Source organism: Glycine soja, chromosome 20, assembly GCF_004193775.1.
Source record: "Glycine soja cultivar W05 chromosome 20, ASM419377v2, whole genome shotgun sequence".
Lineage (NCBI taxonomy): Eukaryota > Viridiplantae > Streptophyta > Magnoliopsida > Fabales > Fabaceae > Glycine > Glycine soja.
This window is the reverse complement of record NC_041021.1, coordinates 38,627,229-38,638,659: the sequence shown is the minus strand read 5'-3', so window position 1 is coordinate 38,638,659 and position 11,431 is coordinate 38,627,229. Positions and strand designations below refer to the sequence as shown.

The 11,431-nt window shown below is 28.7% G+C and overlaps 1 protein-coding gene across 1 annotated transcript; it reads left to right on the top strand.

The window, feature by feature from the left end:
* The first annotated feature begins 3,469 nt into the window (after window positions 1–3,469).
* Window positions 3,470–4,309, top strand: LOC114401482. The gene has a single exon (XM_028363991.1). The coding sequence runs from the start codon at window positions 3,585–3,587 to the stop codon at window positions 4,083–4,085; it is 501 nt and encodes a 166-aa protein (XP_028219792.1). The 5' UTR covers window positions 3,470–3,584; the 3' UTR covers window positions 4,086–4,309.
* Window positions 4,310–11,431: the final 7,122 nt, after the last annotated feature.

The window sequence follows — 11,431 nt, the reverse complement described above, 5'->3', positions numbered from 1 at the left end:
GACAATACGTGTCAACTTAGTTTATTATGAGAATGAGTTAGAAATTTTAATCCACTACAATTTAGGTGAGTTGTAGGTTGTGGGTTGATTTTGTTTCACTTGTTATAATAATTAAAGAAAGTTATAAACGAATAACCTATGAATTAACATTTAAATAAAAAATACAGACTATCCAAATATAAAAATAATCATTAATAAATCTATCAAGATGTTTAAATACTAAAACATTTAATACATTTAACAAATGCTCTTAAAATATAAAAAATGTTAATACTTTAGTTTATTAATATCAACAAGTCCACGATCATGAACAGATCTTGATGAGAGAGAAAAAAAAATCATATAAGAGAAAGGAGCTTGTATAAACACCACCTAGTTTTTTTTTTCTTCCTTAACTATTAATTTTCTCATTCAAATTATTAATTTCTTATCTCCGTGTCTCGCTTACTTTTCTCTTTTTCACTCTTTAATTCAACTCTTTTTTCTTATCTATTACTTTTCTATTTTTCACCTTTTTCAAATCACGCACAACCTTTATGAGATTATAAATTATTGAGTAGTAAGACACTCTTAAATACAAACTTAACTTACCAAATTTTGTCAACTATCGCGTTAATTAACTGATAAAAAATATTCTAACTTATCCAATAATTTAAAGTTTAAGTTTTAAATATGTAATCACATAAAATATTCGAAAGGATAATTTTATCGCTGATGATAATTTTATTTAACTCAAATATATTTCATGTGAAAAATATATATAATTTTTAGATTCAAATTTATTTTTTATTTTTTTAATAATGACTTATCTACAATTTTGCCCACCATTTTGAAATTCAAACATTTAATTTTCTGACTTTTTAAAAATTAATAATTTTAGTTTAATTATCAATTAATTATTAATTAATCATTCTGGAGTAAATATTAATTTTGATGTAATTTATTAGGGATGATATTACATCTTTACAAATTGCTGAGATGATGTGATGAAGAAATAAATGGTTTTAAAACAATTAAAAGTGTTTGAGTGGGTGATAAAACCCAAGCATCCTTTGACAAACAAAACACGCTCAATTACTATAACACTAAAACTTTAATATTTATTTTTTAGATAACTCATATATTAATATTACAGTATATTTTATTATGCAAGTTTATTTACTATTAAAAAATGCATTTTAATTGAAAAATCAATCAAATTGCATAAAATAAATTATGAGTATGCATTTGCATAAGATATTTGAAGAAAACAAAATTTTGCCTAGAGTGATCTTACCTATCTCAAACATAATTTACTTCGTTAGATAATAATGGTGTAAACCTAAAAAAAAATCATTATTTTTGTTGTACTAAAAACATAAAATTATGTTTAAAAAAATATTTTTGTGAAAGTATCTTCTAAATCATAATTATTTTCTTAAAAGACCTTTTAACTCAATGTTTGCCCGTTAACAATTAACCTGACAAAGAGTCATAATTAAGTGTTGATAGTTATATAAATTACGTTTCTTAAAAAATAAGTTATATAAATTATTATAAGGACTGTTCAATTTTATAAGCCTTCACATAAAAAAATTGGAAAAAGGAGGTCTTCAGAAAGGAAAATTAAGAAAAAAATATTGTTTAAATTAGTTAAATTTCCAGTATATTTTGGCAAATATTTTGTTGGTGCGTATTTTTTTTTAATTTAAACATAAAAGACGAATAACTTAGAATTTGGGGAGGGGGTAAGAGTAATTTATTTCTTAAAAAATATAGGTAATTAATATTTGTGACAAAAAAATATGATGCAAATAAATTTGAAGTGAATAAAGTTAAATCCAGAGGATATAAATTTTTAAAAAAATACTTAATACAAATAAAAAAATTTAACGTATAAGTAAAATTTGAAAATGATTAATAATTAATTTAGAAATATTTTTTAAAATACAAAAAGGTGTTCAAAAAGGTAAAATCACGTGTATAATAAAATAATATAATACATGTCCTCACTGTCAAAAATGAAAGCTCAGATATAACTATTGAGTTTTTATAACATTTTTAACTTACGACCATGAGTGTCCTTTATTACAGACACTCTTTTATTTATTTACTTATTTTTAAAGGAGACACTCATGTTTAAGCCACGAACATTTATACAATGATAAGGTTAGCTTTGTAACTTGGAAGCAATATTGTTATTCACGCATAATACTTTGAACCTAATTCATTTTATAAGGAGAATAAAACACGTATCAGTTAAATTAATTATCCTTTATTTAAGGAGTAATTGAATGTCCTATTGAGATTGTCTTATTTAAGGAATTGAAATACATTGGGTAAATGAGACCCTTAATTAAATAAATCATATTATAACACATATATGATACATAAGAGAAGTTAGAAAAACATTATTCATTGCAATGAGTTATATATCTTCTTTTTTTCGAGAAGAATGAGTTATATCTTAATAAATGAAATATTTGAACAGTTGTTAAATTTTATAATGTGGAAATTGTAAATATCTTAATTTATAAAATTAAGGATGTAAGATAATTTATCTCTTATTATACCTTTTTATATAATATATAACATTATCTTTGTAGCAATAAAAAAAATCAGACTCACATATAAATAAATTTTGACTATTTTAATTCTATACATCACTCAAAAAATATTAATTTTATTCTTATTATAAAGTTTTAACAATAACATCTTACGAAAAAATATTTCTTTAAATGTCATTAGAAGAATTAAATGACATCATTCAACTATTTTTAATGCATGTGTGAGTTGATTAATTTTTTAAAAAAATTTACTTATATTTAAATTCAAAAGTAATATTAATTTTTAATTTTTAATTAATAATAGTTATTTTTAAAGTAAAGGACATGACAACATTTGAAGCACATGACAAACGTTGAGATGTGAAAAACAAATGTTTAATCCTTATTGGCAAACAGGAATAGTTAAAATGTGGAGAAGATAAGAATATCTGTATACCATTGATTGACGCAGAGATAGTGGGCAGCATTATCGTAAAGGTTTTTAATGCAATATTATTGACGTTGGCAGCACTCAAGCAAACCACCCTTTCCTTTTCTTTCGTTTCAAACATTCTCAGAAGGCCCTTTCCCATCGACCAGTTTGAATTCTCATTCCCAAAATGCCCTCAGACTTAACCCTAATTTTCCCTCCGTTTGATTTTCCTTTTCCTACCAACCAAAACCCGAGCCGAACCGGGCCGAATTGACTCGGCGAGTTGGACGCGGACTCCAACTCCAAATTCAACTCGATTTAATATTTTAAAAAAGGAAAAAGCAGCCAGCAATTTCCTTTTGAAAAGAAATGGAGAAACATGAAAACAAAAAGGCAAAACCAAAGTGTGTGTTTGTGATGAGCTAAGAATTGGGTCCCACCTGGCTGCGTGGTCAGCATCATTACACCGTACTCTCTTTCTCTCTCCATTGTCCCCCTTTATATATAAAGCCTCACCAGATCTCTTCGCCACTACAACCCACCGTGTCAACTCTCGTTCAATCACCAGCGATTAAGCGTGTCTCTCCTAATACCAAAACGCTACCGTTTTGCTCTTTTATTTCTCTATGGATTGCAAGAAGCGAGTTCGGGATGACTCGGACGAGTCAGTTCTGGAATCGCCCGAGGCGAAGCGACTCAGGGACGATTTACTCGAGTTCTTCGACGACGCCGACGACGCACCTTCCTCTCAGGACCTTGACTCCGTCATGAAGAGCCTGCAGGAGGAGATTTCCGGCGTGGCCTCAGATTCCGGCGAGTCTCAGGCGCAGATCGGGTACCTTCTGGAGGCCTCCGACGACGAGCTAGGTCTTCCACCCGCCGGAAACTCGTCGGCGCCGGAGGAGAAGAACGTGGAGACCGAGTTGGTCCGAGTCGCGTCTGACTCGTCCGGAATCGGCGAGTTGTGGGAGTTTGAGGAACAGATTCCGAGATACGACTCGTTTGATTTGGGAATGGGATTTGGCTATGAGTGTGATACGACCGAATACGCTGCGTTTGGTGGACTTTTCGATCATTCGGATTTGTATTATGACTCGTGGCGGCACGAGACCTTGCCAACACAATAGAAGATTTAATGAAAACAAAAGGAAAAAAAGGGTTTTAGAGATGTAAATATTTTCTTCTCTCTCAGCTTTTTGTTTTTTTTTTTGTTCCCTTCTCTTGATGAAGGGAATTACAGAAGAAAGATTATAAAGCAGGACATAGGATAACAAGATGCAAAGGAAATTGCTTCTTTATATATTTATATTTTAATATTTTATATTATTAAGGGAATGCTTCTGGCTAGAAACAATTTCTGCTGATGGTGCTTGAAAAATTAATCTGGACATAATTTTGGTAATCCTGAAATCTATCTAACAACCAAGGAGATTGTGTGTGTGTGTGTGTGTTTTTAATAAAATATTTAGTTTTATAAATAAAAAATAAGTACTGTATTAAAAGAGTTTTTGCACTTTTATTTGCTTGAATGAGGTTATGTAAGACTAAATAAATCTTCCGAGTAAATGAGTCTAGCTCGTTTGGTGAAAGTTTGATGATATTTTCTTTGATTCTTATAAATTAAAAGTAAAATATTTTTCCTTGTAAGTTTTGTAACGGAATTTTATTGTTTGAATTGGTGGTGAGTTTGAACTCAAATGATTTTTTAAAGAATTAAATAATTATTTTTGTGATCAATTCTTTATGATTTTAAGAAGCAGTAGTTAAGTTGCTCTGACATTTTTGTATTCACACGCGTAATTTTGAGTTTTTTTTATTGATAAAAATCGAAGATAATACAAAATATATACATAAATCATAATTATTTGAGCATGTTTGGTTATATGTTGATGAGGCGAAACATATATATTTTTTATATTTATTTTACTTTGAATCGTCAGATTTATCTTTAAATTTGTGCGGTAACAATTTGAACGGAAAGTTAAACAAGAAATTTCTGATTTATAGTGGGTGTTAAGCTTTTTAAAATACTACCTTGAGCTTGAACTGTTTATTGCCTTAAAAAAATTATGATAAGTTTAACTTATTATTAATCCAAACACACTAAATTGTTATTAAAATTAATGGACAATAACTTTATCTAACCAAGGGAGAAAAAGTGTATAAACGTTAATCTTTAAATTAAAAAATAAAATTAATCTATGAAATTTTATCTAAGACATTAAATTTAAGTATTTATTATAATATTAATTCGATCAATTTAATGTAATGACAAATTGTGAGATATACTATATTTTGAGTATTTGACATTTTTTTTTTTGAAGAGGACGTGTTAATAAAAATTAATATTTAGTGTAAAAAAAATTAAAGAACAGATAATGTTAAAACAAAGCTTTTAAACTAAAATCATAAAACAAGAGAATTTTACCGTAAATGTTTAACTAAATAAATCTGTCAAACTATCTCACGTGCTTAATATTGTTTCCACGACTTAAATTGTCAAATAACTGTTTATTAACACCACAATATCAATATTTCACTAAATAAATCTCTCAAACTATCTCATGTTTAATTATATTTCTTATTTTACCTTGGAATTTTCACTAATTGTAATTTAATATTAAATAAAAATAAATATATATAACAGGCTGTAAATAAATTGTATTATTTTTTTATTAATTTATTACAATTTCATTTTGTAGTTATTTTTTTATCTTTATTCACGTTTCCTAAATCCTAATAAATCTCTGAAACCATCTAATATGCTTAATTGTATTTTAAGTTGGAAATTTCACTAACTGTGATTTAATTTTAAAAAACAAAAAATATATAATATACTGTAAAGAAAATTTATTACAATTTAATTTTGTAGTTATTTTTATCTTTTTATTCGCGTTTTTTTTTTAATTATACTAACTATTCTTGTATCTACCTACCTTCTCCCATTCTCACCATTACTCTCTCTCTGTTTCCCACCATCTCGCTCCTTAGACTAAAACGACCCTTGAATGCTATCTTCTCCTCTAACCTCCCTTTAGCTTTTAAAACAACTTTTTTCTTTTTTTTCTTCCTTTTAACGGTTAGATTGTGTTGTGTTGGTTCAATTTCTGCTTTATTCTTGCGGATTTTACTCACTTCTTGTTCTATCGTACAATTTGGGCCATTTTTGGTGAGTATGCAACTGTAGCTTCTATTAGCTTTACTGTTGCCTCACACCTTACCTCACCTTAACTCGTATCCAATTCAAGGGCTACTTACTGCAAAAGTGAGTTGAGTTGTACAAAATGACAAATAAATAACAATAGTATTATTGTTCTTCTAAAGTACATATTTTTTTTAAAAAAAAACAATAGTGAAATTCGTGTTAAAAGTATAATGCGATGATAAATTGATTATTAAAAAATGTAAAATACAATTTTAGTTTTTTAATATGCAAAAAGTGTGATAAATTAATTATTAAATTTTATAAATTAATATTAAATTGGTCCTAAAAATATAACTTATTATTAAATTGGTCTTCAAATATTTTAATTTAATTATAAAATAATCTCATAAATTTCATAAATTTAATGATAGAACTAATTTATTATACTTTCTCATATTCAAGAAATAAATTTAACTTTTTCATAATCAATATGTCAATACTCACATTTTTAGTGATAAATTTGACTATTTACTTAAAAAAAAATTCTAATTGGGGCGGGGGAGTGCATGGTATTTAGTTTTCTTTTCTTTTCCATATATTCTTTCTTATGGGAATATGGATGGAGAAAAGAGTAATGGTAGGCACGCACGACAGGTAAACCTAACTCTTTGACTTCGACCCTATACCAAAATAGAAGAAAATGAAATTAGTTTGGGTAATCCAGTTCAGGAAAATGACGGTGCATGAAGACTGCAAAAGAATAAAATAAATATAATAAATAAATAATATGATGTAATAAAGAAAAACAGTAAATAATATTGGATTGTTCGGAATCATCGCATGAAAATATCATTATCGTTAAGTTAAATTACCTTCATTTAGTTCTTAAAAAATAGTTTAAGGTGTCCATTTTTTTTTTTTTTTTACACAAGTCACTAGTTCTAAATATTGCAAAATATATCTTCTACTTTCACGCGATACCTTTAATATGTCTTGTTATCTAGCAATCGCCAATGCCAATTTTGAACCCTTAGTATTTAGAAGGAGTATTTTAAAATTGAAGGGAAATTAATATGCATTTTGAATTTTTTAAATTTTTTTGTTTGGATAAACCAATTTAAATTCTTTGAATTTCAAATTTCTTGTTTGGATAAAACAATTTAAATTTCTTTGTTTGAATTAAATAATTTCAATTTCTTATATTTTTTTATTTTATTTTTTCTCCAATTATATTTTATAAATAAATTTAAAACTAAAGCGCAACAAGAAAAACTAAAACAAAAGAATGCATATATAAAGTATCTCCTCTACATTTTATCATCATAGTTTCATTAAAAATATAATAATGAGAATAGTTTGAACATTACTGATTTTTGAATATAACCTAAGACATTAAAATAGTTTGAAAAGCTGAATTAAAAAAAAAATCCCTACATAAGCCAAAAGACATTCTCACGATCTATCCTGCACATCAATAAAAGACTATTGTATTAGTAATAGTTAGTGTAAAGTTTTCAAACCTAAAAACATAATTAACCAAAAAAAAATATAGGGGCTTATATTCAAGAAAAGAAATTATAGGACCAAAACTACATTAAATTACTAACTGGTGTAGAGCTTTCATCTTCTAAAGTACAATTAGAATATCGAAATGTATTAAAAATAGAACTTCAACTCTTACTGAAAGGTTTCACGTTGAAAACCACAAGCCCAAAAAATATAAAACTGAAAATGGACTTGCTGGAGGATGAAGATGCATTTAAAGCCACGATGGTTTTAACATACCTATTGGTTAAGAACACTATGGTTCAACTAAAAGCTTAGTTTTTGTTTTGTAGAATCTAATTCCCCACCCCACCCTCTTTCCCTTCTACATTTTCAAATATAGTGATTGGTATTTGTTAGCTACCTCATAAAATAAAGGGTACAAGAAGTAAGGGAAACAAAGTAATCAAAGGTATTATTAATCAGATATTACTTCTATGCTAGGAAAGTATAATGTTGTTGTATGTTCTCCCTAACTACTAGTTAAAGGATTTCAAAATTAACTCAACCTAATCTTTAGGATAACAACATTACATAACAGTGAATCAGGACTCAAAATAAGTTACTATACATTTGAAAAAAAATGTACTTGCTACCAATTCTCGGCATTAATACATAAAACAGCAAACACATGATGGTAGACACGATGAAAGGCATAACAATTAGATAAATCTTATAGAACACTTAAAGTCATGATGATAATAAGAAATATATCCAAGGACTATCATTAACCTATAAAGTATTGTACATGTGTAGAAACATACTTTATATAATAAAGATCTTTGGTTCAGCAAAATCAACAAAGGTGCAAATTGCTTGTTGCAAATTTCCAGTTATGCACCTATTAGTAAATAATATTAAATCTACTAGAAACTCAAAATTTAAATAGCTATTTAGAATGAAATAAACTCTGTAAATGAAGGATTAATATCCACTTGTTTTTCAATTGTAGGATTCATATTTGACTCCCAAAACATAATACAATAATATTTATATAATACTTGGAATATTATTTCAAAAAATTATTAATGTGTAAAGCACTTGAGGATTAACAATACATAGTAAAGGAAAATATATGAATCATAAGATTGAAATTCAATGGACTAAGATGTGATTAAGACGAGAGTAAAACAAAACAATTTTATGAAATAGTAATCACAGTAGAACAACATCAAAATCATGAATCCCTAGAACCAAGTCTCAATAAAGAAAAAATCCTAGCAAATGACAGTGTAAGACAAACCAGGGAGAGAGAAGTTCGAGAACCAAGGACTAGGCATGTGAGAATGAGTATTGCAGAAAATATATGAACCCTAGATTGGAATTGAATGGAGTAAAATGCAATTAAGGTTAAGATGAGAATCACAGAAAACAATTATCATATAAGAACAACATCAAAACCATGTAACCCTTGAACCAAATCTCAATCAAAGAACCTAAGCAAACAATAGAGCAAGACAAACCAGAGAGAGAAGTTCAAGAGCGAGGGATTGAGTCTGAGAGTAAGGCTCCACGTGCAAGAGCGAGCAAGCGAGTGAGGGATCCTCGTCAAGAGCAAGGCTCCACATCAAGAGCATGAAGGTCTATCTCCATCAAGAGTGAGAATTTCCAAATTTTCTCTCTTGAGATAAAATTTGAAATTCTATTTTTTTTAGCTAACTAAAACTCCTTCTTAAAATCCTAAAATTTTAAATTCCTTTTAGTAAAATATCCAAATAGTTGATTTTAAATAGAAAGGAATTTAATTCCTCGTAAAAAAATACATTACCTAATTAAATTACCCTATCCAAACACATTGTTAATTCTTTTATAACGGTGATTCTAATTCCTGAATTTGAAGGAGAATTTGAGCCTTCGCCATTGTTGCACCCATCATGTGCTTCTCACTATGACTTATTGTATATTTGCATATGCATCCATGTTAGAGTTGTTGAAACTTAGGAGTGTTCATGGTCCATCTCGTCCAACCACCAAATCCAACTCAAAAAATACTTTTGATGAGAGTGAATTTAAGAAAATTAGTCCTAATGTATTTTAGACAAATTCAAGTTATATTTCGGTCATACTTATATGTGTTGAACATCTCAACACAGAAGTTGAGAATGAAATTATTGAGCAGGAAAAAAATTATGAAGGACTACAGTAACTAATTGCGACCCAAGTTTTGCCTGTATGATACGGGCCAAGTATAGCCCATATTAGTTTATATTTAGGGAGCTACTATTAGCACTCCAATAATGCTATTTGAACTACCCATGTGTACGTGTAGCTTTTTTCATTATTTCCAAAATACCGTTCTCATGAAAGCATGATTGTTTTTGTTGTACAAAATATACAATCAAAATGTATTTCCGTTATAATACGGGGGTGGTGTACAAAATTCAAAATGAAAATATATTTCCATTATAGTTAATAACATTTTTTTTGTTACCTTAATGATTAAAAAAAATCATCACACTTGAAATAAGATTTTCTAACTCAAAATTGGGAAAATTTTGTCCCTTCTGATTTTGAGGTACAATTTTAGATGTATAATCTCGTTTGCTTGTATTACGGATTGCTCATTCAATAATACAAACTAATGTTTTGTGAATTACTCAATTTCTAATACATTTGTAATACACACTACTGGATCCGTAATTATATGGGAGTGGTGCGACGTAATGGTGGTTCGGTGTGATGTGGAGGTTCATGGGGTCATAGTGATGCATGTGGTGGTGGTGGGTGATTGGGTGGTGACACGATGGTGGGTTTGGTGTAGTGTGTAGGTGGCATTCAATGGTTGTGACAATGGTGTTGGTTGGAGTTGGGGTGCAATGGTTATGGAGGTTTGGGGAGAGTTGGTCATGGACATTTCCTCGAGAGAGGATGAACAAGAAAGGTGAAAATGGGGAATATTGGGAACTTTTAGGGTACACAAAACAAAAAATGGGATGCATTAAATGATTGTCTTGTTTTGCTGGTTTCGGATAATTGGTTTTATTTTGTTGGCCTAGTCAAAGCCCAAAAGCATTTCAAGAACATTATAAGGATTACAAATTCTTAACTCCCAAAATTTTATTCCATTTCTAAACTTCTGTTCTATCAATAGGAATGAGTTGGTACTCTAATCAATATCATCAGTATTTACAATAACTTTGGTTGAAGGTGTTTTGTCTTTTATAAGTTTTCAAGCACAAGTCTTGTTAACAATGGCTTTAGGAACAGGTTAAAGAATTAAAAAAAGATAATTTATATCGAAAATTATGTGAGAACGCATTTGTTCGTTTCCTAATAAAACATTTTCTTTTTTTCTTTCTTTAATCAATGCCCGTAATAACACTAATTAACATTGGTCTTAAAGAGTATTTTGGTAGAAGGAATACAATATAGAATTTTTGGAAGAAAAAAATCTAAGCTTGGAAATTGTAAAAGTTGATGCTACCACCTCCTCTTGAAAAAAGAAAAGAAAATAGGTCAATAGCATCCAACATATCAACATTTGAATTTGAAATTTCATCCAACGCCAAATAGTAGTAAGAAATAAAGAAGAAAAACTAAAGACATTCTTATCATTATTAGGATTTGAGTCACATGCAATGATGTTAAAATTGCGATTCAACTCGTTTTTACGTTTCAAGAGTCTAACATTGGAAGGATGCCAGAACAGAGTATAATCGTGATTTTTTCGTCAAAAAACGCAAGATCGTCGATCTTTAACGAGGTTGAAAACCCCATTGGCAAGCAGCGCGCCTCTGTTCTTCATGTTTGCAGAAATTAGGGTTTTCATAAAATAATGGCTGA

Bases quoted from the DNA above. Each gene is read 5' to 3' on its own strand.
- LOC114401482 (XM_028363991.1), top strand. From the start codon at position 3,585: ATGGATTGCAAGAAGCGAGTTCGGGATGACTCGGACGAGTCAGTTCTG.